Source organism: Lissotriton vulgaris, chromosome 4_1 (assembly GCF_964263255.1).
Source record: "Lissotriton vulgaris chromosome 4_1, aLisVul1.2, whole genome shotgun sequence".
NCBI lineage: Eukaryota > Metazoa > Chordata > Amphibia > Caudata > Salamandridae > Lissotriton > Lissotriton vulgaris.
In genome coordinates this window covers 1,966,506,659-1,966,533,310 of record NC_141691.1, presented here as the reverse complement: position 1 = coordinate 1,966,533,310, position 26,652 = coordinate 1,966,506,659, and the positions used below count along the sequence as shown (strand labels likewise).

The window sequence follows — 26,652 nt, the reverse complement described above, 5'->3', positions numbered from 1 at the left end:
CTTTTCATCAAAATCGACGCCAAAGAAGTCGGAATCTTCTACGGCAGGGGCATTTTCAGGTCGAGTACTCGACTCAGAAGAGGATTCGGAGTGCTTCATAGACGCAGACACGGGCAAATTAACCCTTTACAAAAGGAAGATCACTTCACAGCCGGTGGAATCCTATGTCATCCCCCTGAAGAAGAAAAAGTTTCCACAGGACGCCTCAGGCCTCATGGAACCTATCCAGCCCCCTCCAAGAAGGAGCCCAACACCGTCTCCAGACCACTCTGAAAGTGAGGGCTATGATGAAGATGACCAATACACTTTCTCGGTCAATGAACCAGATGCACAGCCGGATTCATATGATGACATTGGGGACCAAGGCACCCAAAATGTGGGACAAGACTCACAGGCTTTCAGTACACGTGCATCCCCAACAGAGGATTCTGCAGGTTTCCATGCACTCATTGAGAGGGCAGCTGCTAATCATGATGTGGACATGCATGCTGACCCAGTTGAAGAAGACTTTCTATTCGACACTTTTTCAGTTTCGGAAAGAACTGTAAAGACACTGCCTATGCTCAAAGGGGTCCTCAAGCATGCTGCGGACATCTTTAAAGAGCCTACCAGGGCAAGGGTGGTCAACCCACGTATTGAAAAAAAGTACAGACCAGCGCCTGCAGACCCTGCATACATTCGGGGACAGTTGCCGCTTGACTCCCTTGTGGTCGCAAATGCCCGTAAAAGGGCCAACTCCCAAACAACGGGTGAAGCTCCTCCCCCGGATAAGGAGTCCAAAGTGCTAGAGGCAGGAGGCAAAAGAGTGGCTGCGCAAGCTGCCAATTTCTGGCGTATTGCAAATACACAGGCACTACTGGCACGTTATGATAGGTCACATTACGACACACTAGAGCAAATTGTGCAACACCTGCCTCCGCAGTTTCAAGAGGGCACCAAAATGATTATACAGGAAGGACAACTGATCTCCAACGCGGCCATAAAGTGTGCACTTGATGCCGCGGACACAGCCGCTAGGGCCATTAACACCAGTGTCATGCTGAGACGACAGGCGTGGCTCCGCATATCGGGGTTTAAACCTGACATTCAAACAACCATACTTAATCAACCAGTCAATCCTGATAGACTGTTTGGTCCAGATGTTGACACCACCCTAGAAAAAATTAAAAAAGACACCGAAACTGCTAAATCTATGGGGGCTCTACAATCACAGCAGTTTCGTGGCAATAGTTTTCGTCGCTCAGGTGCCCGTGGAGTCACCAGAGGACAGATGGGTCAGCAGTCACAGTTCCCTAGAGGTGGAGCACAATCCTCGTACCCCAAACAGAACAAGAGGGGCTACAGGGGAAACAGCAACAAAGGACGCGGCAGAGGGACCAACAATTCACGCTCCTCTGCCCCAAGCAACCAGTGACTCTCTGTCACTGCCCCCCGACCACTTAACACCTGTCGGGGGGAGACTACAGCAGTTCCTGCCCGTCTGGATCAACATCACCACAGACAGGTGGGTGCGACAACTTATCCAGTACGGTTATTGTCTAGAGTTAAAATCCACTCCACCCAACATTCCACCAAGGCAAAGACCTATGTCCGCAGAGCACTTGCACTTATTGCAGCAGGAAGTGGTGGTGATGCTGCAAAAAGGAGCAATCGAGCTCGTGCCAGCGGGGGAGGAAGGCACAGGGGTATATTCCCTGTACTTCCTCATTCCAAAGAAGGACGGATCTCTCAGACCAATTCTGGATCTCCGTCCCCTCAATCTGTATATACTGTCGGAGCATTTCCATATGCTTACACTGCAACAGATTCTTCCTATGTTAAACAAAGGAGACTTCTTAGCAACCTTAGACCTCAAGGATGCTTATTTCCACATTCCACTACACCCGTCCCACAGAAAGTACCTCAGGTTCACTATCCAAGGCACGCATTATCAGTTCAAAGTCCTACCCTTCGGAGTCACAACAGCCCCAAGGGTGTTTACCAAGTGCCTGGCGACAGTAGCAGCGCACCTCAGGAGGCAGAACATCCATGTCTACCCCTACCTCGACGACTGGCTCGTTCAAGCCAGGTCGGAACAACAGTGCGCCGCGGACATGTCGACTACCATTCACCTCCTTCACGACCTGGGTTTCTTGTTGAATTACCCAAAGTCACACCTTCAGCCGGCACATGTCCGGCAGTTTCTGGGTGCGACAATCAATACCCTGACGGCCAAGGCGCAACCAAACCAGGTCAGGATAGACAGCATGCAGTCTCTAATCCAGAAGTTCAGACCGAGACACTCACTTCCAGCAAGAGTGTTCATGCAGTTGATAGGCATGATGGCCTCCTGCATCTTCATAGTCCCTCACGCACGGTTGCATATGCGCCCGCTCCAGGAGTGCTTAGCAAATCAGTGGACACAGGCTCAGGGACAATTAACAGACCTAGTGTTGGTTACCAGTCGGGCATACAACTCTCTGCATTGGTGGACTCCACACAACCTTTGCAAGGGCCGACTGTTCCAGGAGCCAGTGCCACAGGTTATCCTGACAACGGACGCATCTCTCCAGGGATGGGGAGCTCATCTGCTCACTTACACGGTGCAGGGACTATGGACGACGCAGCAACAGAAGATGCACATCAACTATCTAGAACTGATGGCGATCTTCATGGCGCTCAAGTCCTTCATTGTACATCTGTGCAACAAAGTGGTGTTAGTCCGGACGGACAACATGACCGTGATGTACTACATCCAAAAGCAGGGGGGCACCCACTCACCGCAGCTGTCTCACCTGGCTCAGAGCATGTGGAAGTGGGCCATTCAGAGGAACATCTTCCTCATGGCAGAACACCTCCCAGGGAAGGACAATCAGATGGCGGATCTGCTCAGCAGATACAGCCATCAAATGCACGAGTGGGAGATGCATCCATCAGTACTCCAGCCGTACTTCCAAAGGTGGGGTCGTCCAGACATAGACCTGTTCGCCACAAGGGAGAACGCAAAATGCCAAAGCTTCGCCGCCAGGTTCCCACACCCGCAATCGCAGGGCAATGCGATATGGATGAACTGGTCAGGCAAATTTGCGTACGCTTTTCCCCCGACACCTCTGATACCACTGGTGGCGAGAAAACTAAGGCAACACTCGATGACACTCATCCTAGTTGCTCCAACGTGGGCGCGCCAGGCCTGGTACACCACGTTCCTCGAACTCTCAGTGGTACCGCATCAAAGACTGCGCCTCACGCCCAGACTTCTGACGCAGAACCATGGAGAAATTCAGCATCCAGATCCGCAACAGCTCAACCTAGCGATCTGGCTCCTGAAGTCTTAGAGTTTGGATACCTCAACCTACCTCCTGAATGCATGAACATCATCAAGGAGGCGAGGAAGCCGTCAACCAGAGCATGCTATGCCGCAAAATGGAAGCGTTTTGTCATTTACTGTGCAGACAATGACATAAACCCGCTAGATGCATCTATCCCTAACATCATTTGCTATCTGTTACACCTTTATAAGTGCAAACTAGCGTTCACTTCTATTCGGATACATCTATCCGCCATCGCAGCTTACCTTCAAAACAGGCAGCATCTCTCGGTCTTCAGGGTGCCTGCCATTAAAGCGTTTCTTGAAGGTCTGAAACGAGTCATTCCCCCAAGAACACCGCCAGCTCCGGTGTGGAACCTCAATGTGGTCCTCACCAGACTGATGGGACCACCATTTGAGCCACTGCACTCGTGTGAACTGCAATTCCTAACGTGGAAAGTTGCTTTCCTAATTGCTATTACGTCACTAAGGCGTGTTAGTGAGCTACAAGCGCTCACAATCCAAGAGCCATTCATTCAGATTCATCCAAATAGGGTAGTGCTACGTACTAACCCCAAATTCCTTCCAAAGGTGGTGTCACATTTTCATCTCAACCAAACTATCGCTTTGCCGGCATTCTTCCAGAACCCACAAACAGTGGCGGAAAGAATGCTCCATACGTTAGACGTACGGAGGGCATTGATGTACTACATAGACAGGACACAACACTTTAGGAAAACAAAACAACTTTTTGTTGCCTTCTCACCACAACACAAAGGCAACCCGATTTCCAAAGCAGGAATAGCCAGATGGATTGTTAAGTGCATTCAAATCTGTTATCAAAAAGCCAAGCGCACTTTAACAATACCCCCAAAGGCGCACTCCACACGCAAATTGGGGGCATCCATGGCTTTCCTAGGAAACATTCCTCTAGAGGACATTTGCAGAGCAGCCACGTGGATTACACCACATACCTTTACAAAACACTACTGTGTTGATGTACATTCCAAACAGCAAGCGGCTGTAGGACAGGCTGTTCTCAAGACACTTTTTCAGGTTTCTGCAGCTGGCACGGGCAACCGCCGCTGATGGAGGGACTGCTATGTATTCTATGCTAAGATATGAATTTAGCAGCCCACATGCCTCGAACTGAATATGCTACTTACCAGTATGCATCTGTTCTTGGCATGTAGGGCTGCTAACATTCATATCGCCCACCCTCCTCCCCGGTGCCTGTCGCAGCTGCAGATATACTATTGTATTCAATCATTAGCATGGACATCCTTTACACTTTTCACTCCATCCTCTGCCACAATGGCGAAAAACAATCTGGGGATGGAGCCGATGCCCATGCGCACTGTAGTCCAGGGGAGGAGCCACCTATCTCAGGATACTTCGAAGACTCTTCCAGGACAACAATGTGCGATCATCCGGACCCAACACTAGGCGGCGATCTAATGCTAAGATATGAATGTTAGCAGCCCTACATGCCAAGAACAGATGCATACTGGTAAGTAGCATATTCAATATTTGCAATAGGGACAAAAGTGTGTTCTTTAGGAGGGAATACAAACAAGCATTGAAAATGCAATAGGTCTCTCCTTTTATTAAGTTAAAGCCATTTGCTTTGCTATACAATACCATTAGCAAAGCAAATGGCTTTAACTTAATCAAAGGCGAGACCTATTGCATTTTCAATGCTTGTTTTACAACACTGATAGGCACTGTGCCATATCTCCTAGCTAATGCTGGTTAGGTGCAAATATTCTTCAACAGAAGCTGGGTCAACGCTTTTGAAACTCTCTGTGATTGTTTGGGTTCTCCTCAGGACCAGGACCTGGACCTGGTGAGTTCTTCGAAAGGTAATATGAAACCGCGAATTAGTTTGTGTGTCCTATTCCCTCAAAAAAACCTGCACTTAATTCTATTATAAGGTAGCTTAAACTCTCCTCATGCTGTCAGGAGTCAGCGACAATTTCTTGTTCAGAACCGCTTGTGGCAAAATCCATCTGTCAGTGGCATATCGACGATTTTCTAAGAAGAAATTGATGTTTTCCAACTTTAAAAAGGGACTGATTAGTGAATCAATTCATTTGTCTTAAACCTTAATTGGATTTATACTATTTTTACGTCCCTCTCGTCTCATGGCCAAGTGTGTGCATTCCTTTTTCACACTTAACTCCATTTGTAGATAGTGCAAAGTTGCCTTTTTCAATTATTGAAACTCCAAAGCCGACACTGTTCTTTTACGCACGCAGTATGTTTTGTACGTATCCCGTACCGGCACGCCTGCAGAGTGAAACAAGCATTTGCAATGCAATAGGTCTCGTATTATGAAAGTTAGAGCTGTTGGCATTGTAAATGCCAATGCCTTTTATTTATGTTTTTGTTTTTAAAACATAAATAAAAGGCATTGTCATTTACAATGCTAATAGCTTAAACTCTCGAAAAAGTGAGACCTATTGCATTGCAAATAAACTCACAGAGGCACCCAATGCCGGTCAGGTGGCATGCTGCGTAAAGCAGAAGATTTCAGTGTACATGTTTAAGCCACGCTCTCAAATACATAGCCCATGCCTCTTTGAAGAAATTGCTAGTTACACTTCTTTTGCCATGCCCCTTTTAGAGACCCTTTTTCATCCTATCTGAAGCACTAGGTCTAACCTAAATCGAAAGATATGAATTAATTAATCGAACATCATACAGTTTCAACCTTCATTGATAAATGCAGCAAGCTGAACTCACTTACTGTGATGTCATCAGGCTTATTGTTGTGCGACAGGACCTTCTTGCAAAATTCTGGGTCATCGGTCATGTGATGTCACACCTGTGATGTCATTAAGGTCAAACGGCGTATGATGTCCCTTCTGCTACCCCCAGCATTTTGGTGAATCACGTGCATGGAGCCAAGTAAAATGATCATGACCTCAAATTAAATGTAACCTCCGTGCATGTTAACAACCCCAACCCGAAATCCTGTACCTACTTAAATAACATTGATAAATCAACATTTTCAAACAATCCTACACACCATTAAGATCGTGTATGTCTAGGTGAAAAAGACTTGCTCTCAGACTCGCACCTTACATGTTACATTCCAATTTTAGGTATGTTCCTAATAAACGTATCGGAATCGGAGAGTGCTCGAAATAAAATATAAAAGAGCAGTTACTCACTATCCCTTAGCATCTGTTTTCTACTGAAAAGTGCCAGTATGCTGCCGTTAAAAAGTATTGCACCCCTGCTGAGAAGTGCCTTGCAAATTATATAGTGCAGGTACCCCGTGCGCGCCCACTATAAGCACTGGATTCCGGGAATTCTTTCACCAGGCTTCGCGATCCTCACACTCACTACGTAGACAGTTACAGTTCTCCACACTTGGGCACACTAAATAGCTGGGGGGATTACAACCCATTTAAAAATACTAATGAGTTCCCTGCAAACTTATTCGCGACTCTGCAGAGTCGATCTACGAAACAGAGACACATGCATCCAGTGAGTGCTCCTGCCCGAGTCTTGGTGCAGGGCCATGCTGCCTGCACTCCCAGCAGCTGTTCTGCCATTGAAATAGCAGCGGTTACTTATAGCAGCACCATGCACACTGAAAGGAAGCAAGCACCACCAGCACTTTATTTCCTCAGCACTATATACATAAGGCGCCTTTATGGAGCAAGGCAGAGCAGAGCCTGCCTCAGGGGAATACACACGGTTAACTTCCCACCGCCCTCCTACCTGCAAGCGCAGCTGACAGGAGGCTGCTAAGCGCCAGAGAAACGGAGGCAAATCTTATGAAAGTCCACATAACTCCCGGCTTCCGTTGCTCGCCGAGGGACTGAGAGATTGCCCCTTCCCTAGGGATCTGCTTCACCTTCCGGCCGCCATCCCTGTTCCCACCCTGACCCACAGCTGGTACCCCACCCACTGCTGGGTGCCCCTCCACGCACGGAGCGCCCTGCGTCAGAAACCCCCCCCCCCCCATAAGTAACAAAGTAACTTTAAAGAATGCCAACATCAACATGGCTGCCTTTGTCATCCACGCCTGGTGCCATGTTGGAGTTGGCAACTCGCGTGTATAGATTTATATGCCCTTTCATGTGCCGAAGTAATGATATACACATTGAATAGGGTTACTACGTTTTACAGAGAGCAAACCAATTGTCCCTTGTTTGCGGGCGTTTCTCGCTTCTAGCATTACATACAAGCTAGATCATGTTTGTTCAGGCACTTGAATCAATGTGATTTTTACAGCCAATGCCTATATTAAGTATAAAATGTGGTATGTTATCGAATTCAGGCAAATCGCGCTAGAGAAGTATTACTACCTCGCCTGCAATGTATGAAGCCCAGAGTGAATTTAGCCATTCATCATTTCAATGTTATTGTAAATGAAGTGTCAGATCATTTCATACAATTGTTTTAATATGTCTTGGTATCATTCCTGTGCGAATTCATGGTATATCAGCAAACATGAATTCCTTTATTCATTCACACACGAAATAACTCTCAAATATTGTTATCTGTCATTGTTTTTTTTGTGTGTCCTTTCATCTAGCAGACCCAAGACAGCACACGCAAGACATCACATATATTTGATTTATTTGTTATTGTTTAATACAGTGGCGGGGACATGTCCTCAAGAAATTCTATTCATCACCACAGTTACGAAGTACAACAAGCATGGCAGAGGAAGATTCAGACGCGCGCCTTGGGATTGGGTCGCGTCGTGAGCTGTTTACGTTACAAGCTCACGCGCGCGACCCAATCCGAAGGCGCCCGCCGAAAGCCGCCTCCTCCATAAACAATGCTGCGCGTGCCAGAAGCCCCTACCCACCGTGCTACGTCAGAGGCTCGCGCTCCTGCCGGACTGGTATCGGCGACCGGGGCTGGAGACGTAGTCGTTTCCTCCTGCCATGATGCCGGATGACACACAGCTCTTTGACCCCCGGCTGCTGCTCGACAGCTGCTGCTGGTATAGAGCCTAAACACGGTGTCCTTACGGTGCATCGAGGAGGTGATGGTGAGCGACGAGTGCCACGGCCGCCAGCTGGGCAAGGGTGTGTGTGTGCGCGCGGTGGCGGAGAGGTGGGAGGTGCTTTGTGTGCGTGTGTGTGTATGCGTGGTGCCGGCGGGTGGGGGAATGTTCTCTGCGTGTGTGCGCGGCAGGGGGCGTGGGGGGGTTCTCTGTGTGTGTGTGTGCACACGGCGGCGTGGGGTTCTGTATGTATGTGTGCGTGCGTCTGCTTACAACGAGCCATGGGAGACGGGAGGCGCGCGTGCACATCTCTTGTCTCCTGTCTCCCTTGGCTCGTTGTAAGCAGAAATGATTGCAATAGAGTCTTGCAGTGACGATCGCTTCGCGATTAGTTCGCAGGTGCAAGACCTAAAAACAATCTATCACCGATGTAGCTCGGCGTGGATATTATGTTGCAAGTTTTGTAAAGTAAACTCATACGTTGTTTGAAAGCCAAGGTAATGAAGTTACTTGCCTCCAGCATCAGCACGATTCGATTTAGTTCTTCTCCTTTGCTCTTTGTCTCTTGCTCAGACCTCTGTTTCTGAGCCGCTGAATAGAGGGGCATTGAGCAGGCATGAGTAATCAAACGCCTGAGATCCCAGATTCTCCTGCCCTGTGCATGCAGGGTTACGTAGTTTGTGTGTGTTTACGTTTTACACAGTTTAGTATAGATTGTGCACTTCAAGCATGTGTGTATTTGTTGTACTTAAGCGTGTCTGTCTGACTCGTTCTTGCTAATGCATTTTCTTAGCATTGCTTCTTAACCATCACCATGGGACTTTGTTGTGCCGACATGAAGAACCCTCCAAGTTTTGAAAATTCAGTAAAGCAAGCCAGTTTGTTCAATAAGTTTTCAATGTAAAGTAATTGAAAGTTAGCATTCCAGATGGCCTGTGAGATTATAAACTCACCCAACAGAGAAGTACTACAACACACTATTCTCCCATACATGCAGACTCAGAGACAGGTTGCAACTTATAGGTCGTATAATGATCTGCATAGGTACAATACCTTTTTGGACCTATGACAAAATAAGGGAAGACAACACATGTCTTAATACTGCCCTCACACACTTTGCAGTGTCATGCTTCATCATCAGAAATCTACACATACTTTGCAAAGTTATATTTTTCTTCTGGGCAACAACTAGTGGGGATACAGATAATAAGTGATTTATAGGTTCTCTCGTACCCTCATAGACCATCTTTTTTATTTCACTAGACAAGTATTTTCTCACACTGAGTGGTACACCGCATTAGTGATGCTTATTTGCTTTATTTGATATACGCTACTCCTTTGAATTTCTACAATCTATTAGAAAGCACTTCCGGAACTTTTTTTGGGCATATCGTAACTATTTGATTTCACATTGTGTCTTCAATGTAATCATCTAAATTGGATAAGTCTTGATTATTTGTATTAGCATTCGAAACCTGAGACCCAGGAATATCTGAAACAGCTAATATTAGTGTTTCAACATGTTTACCCAATGTTCATGTTCTTCTTTGCTCATATTTTCTTTAACATTATTATTTTTACTATCAGATATGCATACTCTTGCAAAATGGCCTTTTTCCACAATTCTTGCAAAATACTTTTAGATACTTGATATTTTTTTTAACTTGCTTGATGTGAAATATTCTACATCTATAGCACGTAGGATCTTTGGTAGGAAAAGTTTTGGTAGATTGTCTTGAACTAGAAGGTTTTATTGACATTAACATTACTAATGTTATCAACACTTGAATCTTATTCTTTTGCTGGCGATTTAGTGAGTTCCACAGATTTCCCCATTTCATTATCTTCATATAATGTGGGATTGTTCAATCCCAATAGATTTTCTTGAGCCTTTTCTGAAGCATCTGGGAATAAGTTGATCGGTGATAAATTTATCTCAGAAAGTTTCAGACTTAAAAGGTACTGCTAGAATCTGCAAAGCATCATGTGCAGATCTGTGGATTCTCTAGGCAGCTGTCCCCAATCAATAAATCAATCAGGGGTTTATAAAGCGCGCTACTCACCCGTGAGGGTCTCAAGGCACTCGGCCGGGAGGGAGGGGCAGCAAATCCGAATCTGTCGTAGAACTAGGTCTTTAGGTTCTTCCAGGTCTTGGCTGCAATGTAGGAGAAAGCTCTCCTGTCTGCTCTTTTTCTGCGAATGTGGGGGACCTCTGCCAGTCAAGCGGAGCGGAGGTTTCTCTTGGGTACGTGGAAAGAGACTCTCTTGTTGAGGTATTTGGTCCGATGTTGGTGAGGGATTTGAGGCAAATGTGTGTCTGCACCCTAATACTTGATTGCGTATCTAATTTTAATTCTAGATGTTTATGGCATCTTGGAATTAGTCCAAAGTATCATAACCAGAAAATCTCCGAGATCCATCTTCGGTTATGGAACGTGGTGGGAGATATTCAAATACAGCTTTCCCCTCAAATGCAAAATGATGAACCAGAAAAAAAAATCTCTTGGGGCAAAGTTTTAAACTATCAATGGGTCCATGGTAGTTCTTAAATGTCTGATGAATCCATACAGCCAAAAATAAAATAGGTGCGGTAGATTAACATCTGCGTGCATGATGCACCAGACAAAGTTCTGGCTCCAGGTTCTTCTAGCATGAAAATCGGATGCAAGTATATTACAGAACAATAGATGAAAATAAGGGTGTAATTTCTTTATCGCCTTGCAATAAAAGGAAATGGAGTGTGTAGAGAATAAAAACAGAACATTCCAATAATATGATGAGCATTAATACTAATAGAAATTGAAAGAAATCAAATAAACATAACTTGTATTTGTAAAGCACATGTTCGCCCACAGGCATCTTGGCACTGAATAACGGCTGTTTGTTACCCAACTCAATGGTACTCATTTTATCGACCTCAGATATTTGTAAAATCATTTCTTGTGTAGATTTGTATAGTGGAGCTTATCACCTGGTAGGGTATCCAGGCGTTGGAGCAGGTGTATAGGCATGGGATTAGGGTGTAGTGAGTCATCCTCGTGGAAGTAGTTGAAAAGCAGGTCTTCAGCTTTGTGCGGAATTCAAGAAATGAGGAGAGGCCCTGATGCATAGCGGGATACGGGGGGTGTGCGAAGGCTGAGTATAACTCAAGATGCGAGGTGTGCCTTCTGACCCATGTGAGGCAAGCAGTATAGTAATCAGTCCGACAAGCAGTAAAAATGCGTATTTACTAAAGAGCCTGTCAATACTGAGGCATCAGTGTAGGTTTTTACTGGGTGGATTCATTGTCATACCACCTGGTATTAGATGAGCAGAGATGACTGCGTGTAAGTAGGTGTTTCAGAGGCAGTTGGGTTCAACATTTTGGCAAACGCACATGCACTTATCCATAGCTTTTGATGGACATTCCCATACTTGCCAATTCAGACGATGCTACTGTGTGACACACCATATCTGAAAAAAACACGTAGTCATAGATTCCTTACCTTACAATTACCCCAGGCGTCAGACTGGATCCGAAAAGTTTTTCGTCAGTAGGCGTCGTCGTGCGGCTCCGCGTGCGTCGTAGGTGTTGTTGGCGCCAGGATGACGTCGCCTGAGCTACTTGGACACGCCCATGCACGCTGACGTCAGTTCTTTTTTTTTTCCGCGCCAGCAAGCCCAGATCCGGGAAGAGCACGTATCCCCAGTCACTTTTTGACTGAGTTTTTTTAGGCCATTTACTTTATCTTTTCAAGTCGATCGACTACTGGTGTCGTAGGGATGCCCGGGTTCAAGAACTGTGGGACTGTCACCACCTGATGTTGGTGACGGGCCCACACCATGTGTGTCTCTGCTGCCTGGGGTGCGATCATGACCCCAAATCGTCCCCCGACTGCCGGGCAATGGCGCAGAAGACTTTGCGGGAGCACCCCTGAAAGTTGCTTGAAGTCCGGCAGTAGGCTCCGCGCCGTGGGAGGTCGAGGGACCAGTCGCGGAGTCGTCACCATCTTTCTTCTGGATCTAAGTCTTCGCACTCGGGGTCAGGTAAGTCGAAGCATTCCAAGAAGAAGTCAAAGAAGCATTGTCGCTCTTGGACTTCCCCTCGCACTGTGGGAAAAGGTAGGGACGATTACCTTTTTCAGAGTTGCCCGGCGTTAACCGCCTCTATACCCACTCAAGTTACCAAACAAAGAGGCAGGCGCTGGAGACTGGAAGGCAGGAAACAGAAGTTTTTATTCCGACGGAGCAGAACACATCAAATCAGACAACAGGGTATCTTCTCGAGGTGCTCTAACCGCATCTCTGAGGCCTGGCCTCTTATACACAAGTTTATTGCTTTATTGTGTGAAACACATCTCTGTCAATACTTTGATGTACGGAAAGACATCCTCGGAATCCCCGCTTCAGGCCCGTTCCCACACACATCTACAGTTGGAGTCCCCACCCCGGTCACAACAGGTGATGATTATCGCGCAGCTGGACATTCCGCCGATTCACGGAATGTATGAGATTGATCGGATCTCATAGGGTGGGGGGGCTTTGATCAACTCGTGGATCCTTTGATGGGGGAAGCTTCCTACTGTACGGGGGGGCAATAAACAGTATCCACAGGGCCAGGTGGCGGCCTGGGAACGAGTAAGACAAACGGGGCGCACAGGAAAGGGGGTTTTATCAAAGGACCCGGGACCATGAAAGGAATGAAGGGAGGTGTCGCGCTGGGAACAGGATGGGGTTCCGAGGCAGAGCTGCGCTGAAGAGGGGTTTATGACCCAAGGCATGTGAGAGCGGGGGCTGTCGGCGTGCGGGGGGATGCTTGCGAGGTCAGGAGAGGGAGAGAGAGAGAGACGCGCTGGCTATCAGCGATGGGCAGAGAGGCCATGGTACTCAAAATGGCTGCCGCTTACGCACACGAATGGGCTCGAAAAGGGGGCAAGATGGCGCCAATAATGTTGACGCTGCAGTCTAAGTTTTAACAGCACGTCGCGGCTGAGGGTGTGGGCAGTGTCACCCTGCGGAGCCTGTGATGTCGCCCCCAGTCTACCCCCCATTCCCGGGTGCGGGGGTGAGGCCTGCTCAGGTGCAAGAGTTTCTTGATGCCATGGCCCGACTCCTTGGGCTGTCTGGCCCCAGCCGGTGCGCCTATGGGCCCCGCGGGCCCAAATGGGGGTACTGCTTTGCCGGCTCCTGCCCCGGTATAGCCTGCGGCTCAGGCCCCATCTCTGCGGGCCCCCCAAGGAATCGAGATCCAATCTGATAGACGCCGGTTGGCCTAGTGACACCTCCACCGGCGCCGATCTCCCCGGCACTGCTTCCGACGTCGCCGCTCCTCGGGATGACGTCGTCCCCAGGTTCAGCCCGGACACAGTGCTGGATCAACGTCGCCCGATACCGACGCCCAAGGGCCCTTTTGTGCCCTATGTCCCTCCTCCTTATTTTGAGCCTTTTCCACAGACTTCGGAGGAAGGGGGGGACTGGGAGGGGTCTGAGGACCCTCTAGCACAGGGCTGTGCTTATGATCAGGACTGGGCAGAGGATTTGGGGAGGCCAGTAATCTTGACACCTCTCCTGACCTTGGCATGCCCTCTTCTCCCACAGTGGCTATGGAGAAGGGAGCCAGTTACGTAGTGGTGTTGCGTAGGGCGGCCGAGGCTCTCCGCCTCGAACTCCCTACGGTGGCCGTCAGGACTAACCTCCTGACAGAAGTGCTCCAATCGGCGGCTACCTCTTTGGAGCCTTTGCTGCCCTTTAATGAAGCACTGTCCGGCTTTCTTTTAGGCACCTGGTCCAGTCCCAACACAGGGGCTCCTGAGGATAGGAACGTGGCCCGACACCATCGCCCGCCCCTCTTCCTTACCCAACACCCCACCCCGGAGAGCTTGGTTGTCCAAGCCTCTACCTCCCAGAGTGCGTCCCTACCTCACTGTCAGATAGGGAATCCAAGAAGCTGGATCACTTTGGTAAAAAACTGTTTTTATCTGCCTGCTTAGGGCTGCAGTCGTTGAACACTGCATGTCTCTTGGGCCGTTCTACCCACTCTCTGTGGGACACTGTTGCGCAGGTGCTGCCATTCTGCCCGAAGGAGGCCTAGGTAGTTCTTTCCCAGGTGATTGAGGCCGGGAGAGATGCAGCAAAGTTCACCATACGTTGTGGACTGGACACCTCCGACTCGCCAGGCAGTTCGATTTCCACGATGTTGGCGCTTCGGCGCCTCGCCTGGTTAAGATTCAGAAAAGGGGGTGGTGATGAGCTAAAAAACGGTGTTGGATCTAGCCCTGATCTCTTGACTGGGTGAGAGTATTCTGCTTAATTCAGAAACTCTGTCCATCACCACCCCTTGTTGTTAAATATTTTGGCCACCATAAGCGTGGAAGGGTATACTCAGATGTGAGTCCCTTGCTCATTGCACCATCAGGATTCAAGCAAGCCGGGCCGACGACGGCTGAAATGCCAGAAACCGGTCCCCGGAAGCTTGTTTCCTTCCCAGTGTAAGAATTGGCTTGGTAGTTTGGTTTGCCCTGTTCCCATCATGCACTGGGACAGGAACAGACTAATTTGCATATAGCCAGGTTCTGAGCTGGGATGGTGCAGTGAGCTAAAAAAACGGTGTTGGATCCAGCCCTGATCTCTTGACTGGGTGAGAGTATTCTGCTTAATTCAGAAACTCTGTCCATCACCACCCCTTGTTGTTAAATACGCCTGGTTAAGGACAACTGGCTTCTCAGGGGATGTCCAGAACATTCTGATGGACATGCCCTTTGATGGAGCTCGCCTTTTTGGCCATAAGGAAGATAGGTTGTTGAAGCTTTTCAAGGACTCCCGGGCTGCAGCAAAGTCCTTGGGCCCGTCAGCCATTCGGCCTCCTCCGCCTTCTGCTTTTCGTTCCTTTCGTAAGGGGCTCCCCACAGCATTAGCAGAGCCACTGACCACAGCAGCAACAAATTCAGCGTGGTTGCGGACATGGGAACCACTGATGCGGTTCAGGGGGCAGCAGTCGGGTCAGTCCACTTCCACCCCTGCAGAATCCACATCAGACGCCAGTGGGTGGAAGAATACGCCATCATCTCCACCACTGGCGCAACATCACTTAGGACAAGTGGGTGCTGTAAATTGTCCGAAGGGGCTACTCCTTCCCTTCGAGACAACCCCTCCAGCCATGCCACCTCAGTACCACATCATGTGGAGGGATCATTTGGAGCTTCTCCAGCAGAAAGTTGTGGCCCTCTTGGCCCAGGGGGCCATTGAGCGCGTTCCGATGCCAGAAGTAGGTCGTGGTTGTTATTTCCACTACTTTCTGGTTCCGAAGAAGGACAAGGCCTGAGTCCTATCTTAGACCTTCGGAACGTCAATTGCTTCCTCCGAAAGGAGAAGTTCAAGATGCTTACACTTGCTCGGGTCTTGTCTGCCCTTGACACGCAAGACTGGATGGTGGCGTTGTACTTGCAGGACGCATATTTCCAAATTCCCGTCCTGCCTGCCCACAGGCGCTACCTGCGATTCATGGTAGGCCACAAGCATTTTCAGTTTACTGTGCTCCCCTTTGGCCATATGAGCGCCCCTCAGGTGTTCACAAAAGTGATGGCGGTCGTAGCAGCTCTTCTGCGCCGATCAGGGGTTTCAGTCTTCCCCTATCTCGACGATTGCTGTTGAAGGCGGGCACGCCCCAGGCAGTTGTCTCCCACCTTCAGACTACGGCCGACCTCCTGCATTTGCTGGGGTTCTCCATCAACGTGCGGAAGTCGCACCTGATTCCCTCACAGAAGCTCCTTTACATCAGAGTGGTTCTGGATTCGGCGCAGTTTCGGTTTTATCCTCCCGAGCAGCGAGTCCGGGACATTCAGGCTATGATTCCAATCATTCAGCCTCTGTCCCAGGTTTCGGTCAGGATGACCCTTCCACTAATGGGTCTGATGGCCTCCTGCATCCTGCTGGTGGATCATGCCATATGTCATATGCGGGCTCTGCAGTGGGACCAGAAGTACCAGTGGGTACAGCACCAGGGCAACCTGTCCGATCACGTCCAGATCTTGGAGGGCATTGCACAGCAATTGCAGTGGTGGCTCACGAATCGCGATTGGGTCAATGGCAGATCCCTCTTCCTTCCTCAACCGGAACATACAGTTGTGATGGACGCGTGCCTTCAGGGATGGGACGGCCATGTGGGGGAGGCAGAAATCAGAGGCCTCTGGTCTCTGTCGGAGTCCAAGCTCCACATCAACCTTCTGGAGCCTCGGGCGATCGGACTTGCACTGAAGGCATTCCTTCCTTCTGTCATGGGGAGAGTAGTGCAGGTATTCACCGACAACACGACTGCCATGTGGTACTGCAACAAACAGAGCGGGGTGGGGTTGTGGACCCTTTGCCAAGAGGCTCTGCGCCTCTGGGCGTGTCTAGAACATCAGGGCATGTCCCTGGTGGTTTAACACCTGGCAGGTTCTCTGAACGCCAGGGCGGACGAACTCAGCCACCTGTGCATGATGGATCACGACTGGCGTCTGAACTCGGATATGATGCAAGGTCTCTTTCAGCTATGGTTGGATCTATTCACCCCCGAACAGAACGCGCAATGTCATCACTTGTGCGCGTTGGAATTTCCAAGGCGGCACTCGCTCGGCGATGCTTTTCATAGCGAGTGGAGTTGCAGTCTGTTGTACGCCTTTCCGACTATACCACTTCTGCCCAGAGTGCTGAAGAAGATCAGCCGCTTGCGGGCCCAAGTCATCCTTGTGGCTCTGGATTGGGCTCGAAGGGTATGGTATCCTGAGCTACTCAGTATGAGCATCGATCCCCCGATCCATCTGCCTCTTCGGGAGAATCTTCTGTTGCAGCAGCAGGGGACGGTTTTCCGCCCGAACCTGTCTAGTCTCCACCTCCTTGCGTGGAAATTGAGCAGCGGCAGTTGACGTCTTTCGACCTGCCTCCCGAAGTCTGTAATGTTCTCTTGGCAGCCAGGTGTCCCTCCACTAAGATGGTATACGCCTGCAGGTGGAATAAGTTTGTGGCATGGTGCAAAGCAAAGGCTGTGGATCCCCTTTCCACCCCTCTTTCAGAGGTTCTTCTTTTTCTTCTTTCTTTGGCACAGCAGGGCTCTGCTCTGGGCACTATTAAGGGCTATCTCTCGGCGTCACGCACATGTTTTTTCCTGTTCCTTTCGTGATGCCTCAGTGGGACTTGAATCTAGTTCTTTCTTTTCTGATGTGTGCTCCCTTTGAGCCACTTCACAATTGCCCTCCTCGTATCCTCACTCTAAAGATGCCTTCCTAGTTGCCATCACCTCTGCCAGAAGGGTGAGTGAGCTCCAGGCTCTTTCTTCTAAGCCTCCTTTTCTCTCTGTCCATCCGGACAAAGTTGTTCTAAGGACTCGTCCTTCTTTTCTGCCAAAGGTTGTCACTGCCTTTCACATTGGGCAGTCCATCACTTTGCCCACCATATTTCCGCCTCTGCATCCCTCAAAAGAGGAAGAGAGGCTCCACTGTCTAGACCCAAAACGATGCGCTTTCTTTTTATCTGGACCACACACAACAGTTCTGGGTGGATGACCAGCTCTTTGTTGGCTACGTTTGCGCCAAGATAGGTCGGGCTGTGCACAAGCGTACCATCTCTTACTGGGTCGTTCTGTGCATAAAGGCTTGTTACTCCTTGGCTAAAAAGGAGCCTCCGGTGGGGTTGCACGCCCACTCTACCAGGGCGACGGCAGCCACTACTGCTCTGGGACGAGGAGTTCCCTTGCATGTCATCTGTCAAGCAGCTACGTGGGCCTCGCTGCACACGTTTACCCAGCACTACTGACTGGACAGCCAAGTCCGGAGTGACAGCTTCTTTGGCCGTTCAGTTCTCCAGGACTTCCTGGTGTGATTTTGGTTCACAGACCCACCACCGCGGTTGGTTTTGCTGGGGTATGTAGTCTAAGGTACGGTATCTTATCACTACATGTTACTTTCAGATGCACAAGTTACTTACCTCCGGTAACGATATATCTGTAAGAAACATTAGTAGTGATAGATTCCTTACCGCCCCACCCATCCTCCCTGCTCTGCGAACCGATTTCTAAGGTTAAGGTCATCCCTTTTAGGGTTCTAGTTTCATGGCACCAGTGGTCCGTTTCTTGCATGCCTCTGCATTCCTAAAGCGGAAAGTCATGTACAGAACTGACAGCGTGCGTGGGCGCGTCTAAGTAGCTCCAACAACATCATCCCGACGCCAACAACGCACGCGGAGCCACACGACACCACCTACCGAAGCGTAAGGGTACTGCTGACGAAAAACTTTCCGGATCCAGTCTGACACCTAGGGCTAATGTTTTTTTTTTTTGTTTAAGAATTTTATTGAAGTTTCAGGATACAGAAAAAATATAACCAAACGCATTCATAAAATATATAAACATATCGCAAAATACAAGAGCATATAATATAAAAAAGCTATATGTGAACTACAAAGGAGGAGAGGGAAAGAGAGGAAAAAGATAGAAAAAGAAAAGAGAAATAAAGGAGAGGGAAAAGTATAATGAAAGAGAGATAAGAGAATTCTAAAATGTATAGGATAAGTAAGAGAAGAAGAAAAGTATTAAGCAGTAGCATGTGAGGAGAGATAAGAAGCAAAAGGTAGCCAGAGAAGATCAGCTGTAACTTTGTGAACGGGATCGGTTGAAGAAACATTAGCAATTCTATGTTCATTACAAATAACATTCCACCAGGTTAATGAAGATAATTTAGAATTGTCTTTCCAAGACGATAAAATAGCTTTGAATGCTAATGCAATAAGCAAATCAAATAACAGAGATATAGATGAGTATTCTTCAAAATCAGGAGAGGAAGATGCTAGAAAGAAATTTTGGATTGATAATGGAACATCGCATTTAAAAATTTTCATGCAAGTATCCCAAACAGATTTCCAAAATGCAAGTACATTTGAACAATCATAAAGTAGATGTCTTAACGTTCCAGTCTCATTAAAACAAGACCGGCATAATGGGGAAGTGGATGGGGAAAACTTAGAAATACAAACAGGAATAATAACAGCCCTATTATAAATAAAATACAAAGATAGGGTTATGCGTGCAGCAGGAGAAACTTTAAATAATTTTGACCATATCTTATCTTAAGTCGTGTTAGAAAAGGAAATAGACAAATCAGCTTCCCACGCAATTTTAACAGGAGATTTATGTCTTTCTGTAACACGAGACATTAATAGTCTATAAACAAGAGCAGCCTTAGGTCTATGGGTCTGAAATAAACGATATAATGGGGAAATTGGGGTAAGAGAAAGTGTATCTGCTGGAAGGTCAAAAGTAGCTAATTGTAATTGTATGGCACTGGAGACTGCGGTATTTTCATTAATGCATGAGTCAGGTAAATGAAATTGTAATTGCAAATCTAAAAAGGAAATAATTGAATTTTGGTGTATCAACTGGTATACAAAAGCAATTCCCTTCTCTTTCCAGTATTTGTAATAGAATGATTTGCCTTTATATTTCAGGAATTTATTATACCAAATCATGGAAGATAAAAAACATTGAAAAGGGGTTAATCCAGTGGAGAATGTAGTGTATAATAAGCTCTGAGAATATTTTAAAATAGGATTCATGGATATGAAGGTACTATTTGACATATATATATATAATGTTCTGAAAGGGAAAATCCTTTAATAAAGAACGCTCAAAAACAATCCATTTGGGAAGAGGGATATCTGCAAAATTATAGGATAAAGCGAAGGATTTTCAATCAAAAAGGCTAAATGGTAGGCTTTGAAATCTGGAAAACGTACTCCACCCTGAGATTTTGGGCGAGTACATTTTGAAAAACCAATTTGTGGGTGTTTTTTATTCCATAAAAATGTTGTACAAATAGAGTTGATTTGATTAAAGTATGAAAGGGGAATACGAAAAGGCAACATAGAAATTGTATATAGGGCATGTGGTACAATCATCATTTTAATTGTATCCAAACGACCCCACCAGGAAAGATAGAGGGGAGACCAAATAAGAAGGAGAGATTGAATTTTAGCAATTAATGCATTAAACGTATGTCTAATTGTGAGAGCTAAAAAAGTAGAAAACCAAATACCAAGATATTTAAGTTTTGTGGGGAACCATGCAAAGTTAGTGTCAGTAAACATAAATTGAAAGCATAAGGGATTTAGGGGTAAAGTTTTTAGTGAGGTTTAATTTGTATCCATTAATTCTGATAGAGGGGTTTGTGTCGTCAGAATAAAGTGACCGATAATAGTCATGAAAAACATTAGCAATGTCTTCATCTGACGACATCAACTTGTCAGTGAATCCGTTTAAGATGGGTCCAGTATTTTTGTGTTCAGATTTAATTTTCAAATAGTTAGCCAACATCTTACCCGCTTTGTTCTGACCCCCATGCTATTTAGATTTTATTTTCAGGAGAATGTTACATGCCTCAAATGTGACAAGTTTATTAGGTTCAGATTTGGCCTTAATCAATTCATGTAAAGTCGAAGTAGATTTGGAAGTAAAATAATGATGTTCCAAAAGTTTAAGTTGTTGTAACTGATCGTTATACTTTTTCCGATTAGTTTTCTTTTTTCTTGAAACATATGAGATAGTAAAGGCACGGAAGGAGGCTTTAACCACATCAATGCTACAGCAATTCTCCCTCTGTGCTGAGCCTTTGAATCCCATGGTTCATGACGAGCTCAGCTCGTCATGAGCACACAAGCAGTGTACTGCAGACGAGCTGAGCTAGTCATGAGCATGGAAGGGGTTAAAGGCATCCTAATTGTTAGAAACAGAGGTGTCTATTGATTTATTAATTTCAGAAAATTCAGAAATAAAAGTAGTAGCCTCTTTGATGAAAACATTATCAGATAATAAAAAATTATTAGAAAAAAATGTATATTCAAGTGAGTCAGGGTTACAAGTTTTCCAAACATCATATAATGAACGAGATGTAATGGCAGATTGAAAAGCTTTATGTGATTTATTAGGGTTAAATTTACATTTGGATAATCTATCAGAAAAGGGGTCAATCAATTGATTAAAATCACCAGCAATAATAATATTAGGACAATCAATTGAGGAGAGCAAAATCTTAATATCATCCCAAAACTTAAAATCTGGTTTAACAGGGCCATAAATATTCAATAATACCAGTGTTTTGTTTTGATATTACAACCTTTGCCATTACCCAACGTCCATCTTCATCATTTTGTGTAGACCGAATTTGTACAGATAAGGGCTTGTGACACAATATAGCAACACCCCCTTTCTTGCCGGAGGCAGAAGAAAAAACAATTTGACCCCCCCTTTGTCTTTTCAATTTAAGGGATTCTGCTACTTACAATGTGTTTCTTGAAGAAAGGAAAATTAAGAATTTCGTTTGAATAAATGAGAAGATACCTTTTGTCTTTTGACAGGATGGCCAAGACCACGAACGTTCCACGTAACAAACTTACACATGATGAAGGGATAGGGAGGTCATATATGTAAGGAGGTGATACACATCAGGGATAAAACTACAAAAGAAAAAAAACACAAATGAGAAATATAGAAGAAATCTGCTACAGAAAGGCAAATATTAATGAAGAACATGCCACAAAATAAACATCATCCAGTGAGAGAAACTTGTGAAGAAAAAGCAAGAAAATGAAAAAACAAAGAGGAAGAGGACAAATAGAAAAAGAGAAAGATAGATCAAGGACAGAAGTCTAGATCTATGAGGACAAACGAACATTAACTGCATGAGGCGTAGCTGCAGCGACAAGAGATGGAGCAACAACGAAAGAGAAATGTGCAAAGAAAGAATTGTGAACAGCCAATCTAAATATGTTAATCAGAAAAGGTAAGATAAGAACAGCAGGAACATTAGGGATGCGATGGAAAGATTCCCGTGAAGTGGTAGAGATGCTCTGGAGAAAAGATTTCAAATTTAAGAGGATCATGAAACGAACGTGTGGAACCATTATGAGTAATTTTACACAGGCAAGGATGAAGGATACCATAACGAATATTTAAGTGTCTCATTTGAGGTCGGAGAGCCCAAAAATATTTTCTTCTTGCATTAGTGTCGTTAGATATGTCTTGAGAAATGAAGATGTCGTGACCATACCATTTGAGATGACCCTTTGCTTTGGCTGCAGAGAGAACATGCATCAAGTCAGTGAATTCCAGAAACAACATTGATACCTCTAGGTTTGGATGCATGTGATTGCAGACGGCCAAGTCTATGTGCACGTTGGATATTTAATGCAGGCTCTGGCTGAAGGTTCAAAAGTTCTGGCAAGAATTTCATGAGAAAAAGAAGCATATCTGACCCGTCAAGATTTTCCGGAAGACCATAAAGGCGGAGATTATTGCGTCTATTGCGATTTTCAAGGTCTTCTGTATGCAGCTTTAAACGTTGAATTTCTTGTTCCAAAGAAGGAATTTTAGTAGACACACCGTGTAAATCACTAATCTGTTGCTCCATATCCAACACCTTAGCTTCCATACTAATCCATCTGTCCTCAATTTGTTGAAGTTTCTCGTTAGTCGTAGTCATAAAGGACTTAAGACCTCTTACTTCATCCAAAATTATATCAAGAACAGGATTTTGTGAGGATAAAATGGGTGAAGGAGGATAATTTTTGGCTCTTTTGGGCTTGGTACCAGATGACGAGGCTTTAACCACAGTTGGAGCTTCGTGTGCCATCTTGAAATAAGGCGTGTGATAATTAATTCTTAATAGCGATTTCAATCTGCCCAAACGCCTAACACGTAGCACAAAAAAACCAAAAAAGGCATCAAAGAGAAATGTTTCAACAAAATATGTCACCCTCCTGTCAGCACTCAAATATGAACTATTGAGGAATAAAATAGGAAGTGTAGGGCAAGTAGTAAATTACAAGCCAGGACCAAAAATTTGAAAAACGGTGAATAATGTAGTAAGATTAAAGTCAAAAAAAGACAGACGCCTGAAAAAATGTAGCAGAACCCCCCCCCCCCCTCTCCGCCTAGGGCTAATTCTAAGGTAAGTAACCTATCACTACTAGTGTTTCTTACAGATATATCGTTACCGACAGCAAGTAACTTGTGCATCAGTTCCCATCATACCATCTCCCAGTGAGGTGCCGATATCACACGTGGCAGGGACAATGAGCTGAAACCCACTGTGTAAATAGTGGTTTTCCAGCTTGTTTGCAGATCCTTTGAACTGCTGACGCTCATTAAGGGGTGTGAAAAAATACCAGGACATCACATTAGCCTCAGCAAGCTTTTTTTGAGGGTGTGAGGGGGAGGTGCTTGAATGCGGGGTGGGGTTCAAAAGTACCTGGTAGGTACTACACAGCAGAGGCCCCTCTTCCTTAAAGGCCCGCCCCTCCTCAGAGGGTGAGATTTTTCTTCAAGCTGGCAGCTATGCATTCCGTGTAGGGAGATACCATGATGTGAATAAAATGACATCACCCACCTTTAGCTCTGGTCTCAATAGTGTAAGGATTAAGGTTTACTCGGTGCCGCAGTTACAAATTGTCGCGGCTCTGAGAGATATGGTCACTGACAGGGCGCCGATGTCGTGCAGTGGCGAATCAGTGCGTCCAATACCCCAGAACTCAGTCTCCACGTATGTATCGCCTGGGGCAGGTCCACGCCAGCTCACATTGTACTGAACTGAAGAGCAGGTAATTCAAGGTAAGAAAGCCCATGTTTATTTTCTCCTGACCAGAAGTCCCCGCGTCTAACCAGCTTTCAGCTGTCCCTCGGGCTCCTGTCAGCTGTCATTGGAACAGCGCGAGGCACTCGGATCGCGCTGTCAGAAGAGACTATTCGAACTAAGTGGGGATGTGACACACTCCGAGCTCGATGACAATGAGTGGTTCAAGCTTGCAAGGTGTGCTGGAGAACTGGAGTTTCGGGGAAGCAACTTGTATCTGACCCTGGCACAAGGGAGGGAGGGTGCCTTGCAAATTCCGAACCGGAGTATGCGCATGCTAAATGGTAACAGCTGTTACACACTGGAGTGTACTTGCTTTTCAAACATGATGATAATCCGGAGTTGCACGCCTCACTGAATCGCGGAAGCATCAGCCTTTATTGAATGTGGTTTTGCCATTCCAGTAGGCCTGTCTGACGTTTTTGAGCAGCCGTGTCAAAAATAGGATGCTTGGTGCTTTGTCCATTTATGCCATGTGGCAGGAACACTTACTTACACGTATAAAACAAGCATCGGCAAAACCAGACGCTCACATTTATGTATTCATTTATCTATTATTTTTTTAATTTTTAAATGGCGGGAGGGAGGGCTCAAGGGAAAGGGAACACGGCAGTTCTGCACCTGGCGCCATGTATGTTTTAGCTGCCTCTACAATCAATACATTTTGTAGCAGGGGCTCGTGGCCCTGAAGTAGCGTGGATACGGGTCATAATGCCCGCTCTGCCCTCCCCAGGTGACAGCCATGAATTTCAGTGATATTTTGGGATGGCAGTTTTCCAGAAACAGTCGAATTAATGACTATGATTGAAGCACCATACATATTTTCAGTGCTTCCTAAAAAAAATAAACGCAACACATTTTCCTTTGTACACCATGTATTTAGGGGAGTGATGCTTACCACATGGAGGCGGACCATTGTGGTTTACGCATTAAAAATGCCGACAGTCTCACGCTCATCAAAATGTCGAAGCTTGAAGAATCTCTTGTGATCAGTAATACGAGGTTCAGGTTTTTCCAGCATTTGCTCCCTATCCTTTCGAGTGGCCCTGCTAACACAAGAGCGTGCTACAAAATGTTACAATTATTCTAATATTACTGTTAAATATCCTTAGCCTCCAAGTATGTAATGCAATTTGATTACAGGAGTCTGATTTTCTTGTCAAGAAGGATCCTGCGGGTGAGAACAATGGCAGCCTGTTACGTGTGGTGGACTGTTTTCATGTGCTCTTGGGTTGAGTTTTGTGGACAGACTGGCAGGAGGGGTGCGGGTGCTCTCACAGATTGCCGTTGTCCAGCAAAGAGTACACCACCCTCTTGAGAGGGTCCTGCAGACCAGGCCGTCTCCATCATTGCTGGAGTCTTAAGGCACGACTCAAGGGCTAAGGTGGCAGATGCTGCACCATGTTGGTCGCTGCTTGTGTGATGAGGGGTCACAGTTAGCCGGTTGTATGGAGCAAACACTTATTTCTCTGCATTGCGGTGCTGGGTGCCAATTTGCTAATGTTTAGGTTAAGCACATACGCAGTAAGACTATGCGCACTTTTGTGTTTATATTCAAAGTTACCCCCTTAATGCTTCTCTGTTCCATGTTTACTAATATAGAACTTTTCAGGACGATGGTGAACTTTAGTACATGTATCTGTAATCTATGCAAACAAGAGACAAGCCCTGAAATCCTATATTGTTTACCTGGCCAAATGCTGTCACCCTAATCAGACCACTTTGTCTCCCAGTTCCTCCGTTAACATATTTGCAATTCGTTGGACAAGGGAGGCTCTAAATGCATCATTGTGTTTAATTATGTCCTCCTGTGCTTCTTAGCTTCCACTGTTCTGTTGGTGTAAGTCCGCTGTATTATGTCATCGCTTTTCATTGTCTTTACTTTACAGACAGCATTGAAGCCAACATTGAGACCGCATCTTCAAATGTCGACTCGGCCAATGAGCAGCTGGCTAAAGCCAGTCAGCACCAGGTAAGTTGTCTAATGCTGTGCCATCTTGAGAAAGTAGAGCTCCCTGTGCTTTGCTAGATTGTGCGCTTGCTGGCGGCAGCGATTGGCTGTATTCGAAAAATGGTAATTGTTTGCTGGTTACCTGGTACCTCATGTATGTTCACATCTGGCGTCAGCTCAGTTGCAGGTCCAAGCTTGAATTTGTTGCATTTCTGGTTAAGGAAGTGGTTGCTTATCTGCTGGTCTTAAAGAATATCACGAGGAGCAGAGAATAATGGTTACAGATATGTGTTAGTACCCCAGGGCACCTGTGTTTACTGAAGCTTTGTTATAAGAAAAAAATCAAGTCTTGTCTTCCAGAGGCGATTCTGTTATGACAACGAAATGATATTTGATCATGTCAAGGAGGCAGCGTGACCTGCTTTTAGGCAGAAGTGTAATAGAGGGAGAAATTAATTTGGCTGTGGGCAACTTTGGAGGCACGGAGTGATGGAGGAAGATGCGTTGTGTTATTGTTCCTTCTTAGAATTTATGATACTTCTCTTCAATTCCCCACTTGCTTCTCATCTAGCCTAGGAGGAAATGTGCAGCTAGCGGCTTCCAAGCTCGTTTACGCGTACTTAATACTGAGTTGGTTTTGCCAGCGGTACTGCACCTTCACCACAGGGCTCTCCGCCTGTACACTAGCAACATGTGTACATGCCCGCAACAGCCACATCGGTGTGGACAAATTGGAGATGTTTATTTGCAAGCTCGGTTTTGTTATTGAAGGGTGTAGACGTGTGAATGTTTTCAGTGTGTTTTGTTAATG

At 46.3% G+C, this 26,652-nt stretch overlaps 1 protein-coding gene across 3 annotated transcripts in view; it reads left to right on the top strand.

The window, feature by feature from the left end:
- The window catches only part of TSNARE1 (t-SNARE domain containing 1), a 1,291,163-nt gene that overhangs the window by 1,169,081 nt on the left and 95,430 nt on the right, over window positions 1-26,652 (top strand). For all 3 annotated transcript variants that reach the window (XM_086966282.1, XM_086966284.1, XM_086966281.1), the window contains one exon: window positions 25,780-25,862. In XM_086966282.1, coding sequence (XP_086822408.1) covers window positions 25,780-25,862 — 83 coding nt within the window. The remainder of the gene's footprint in view (window positions 1-25,779; window positions 25,863-26,652) is intronic.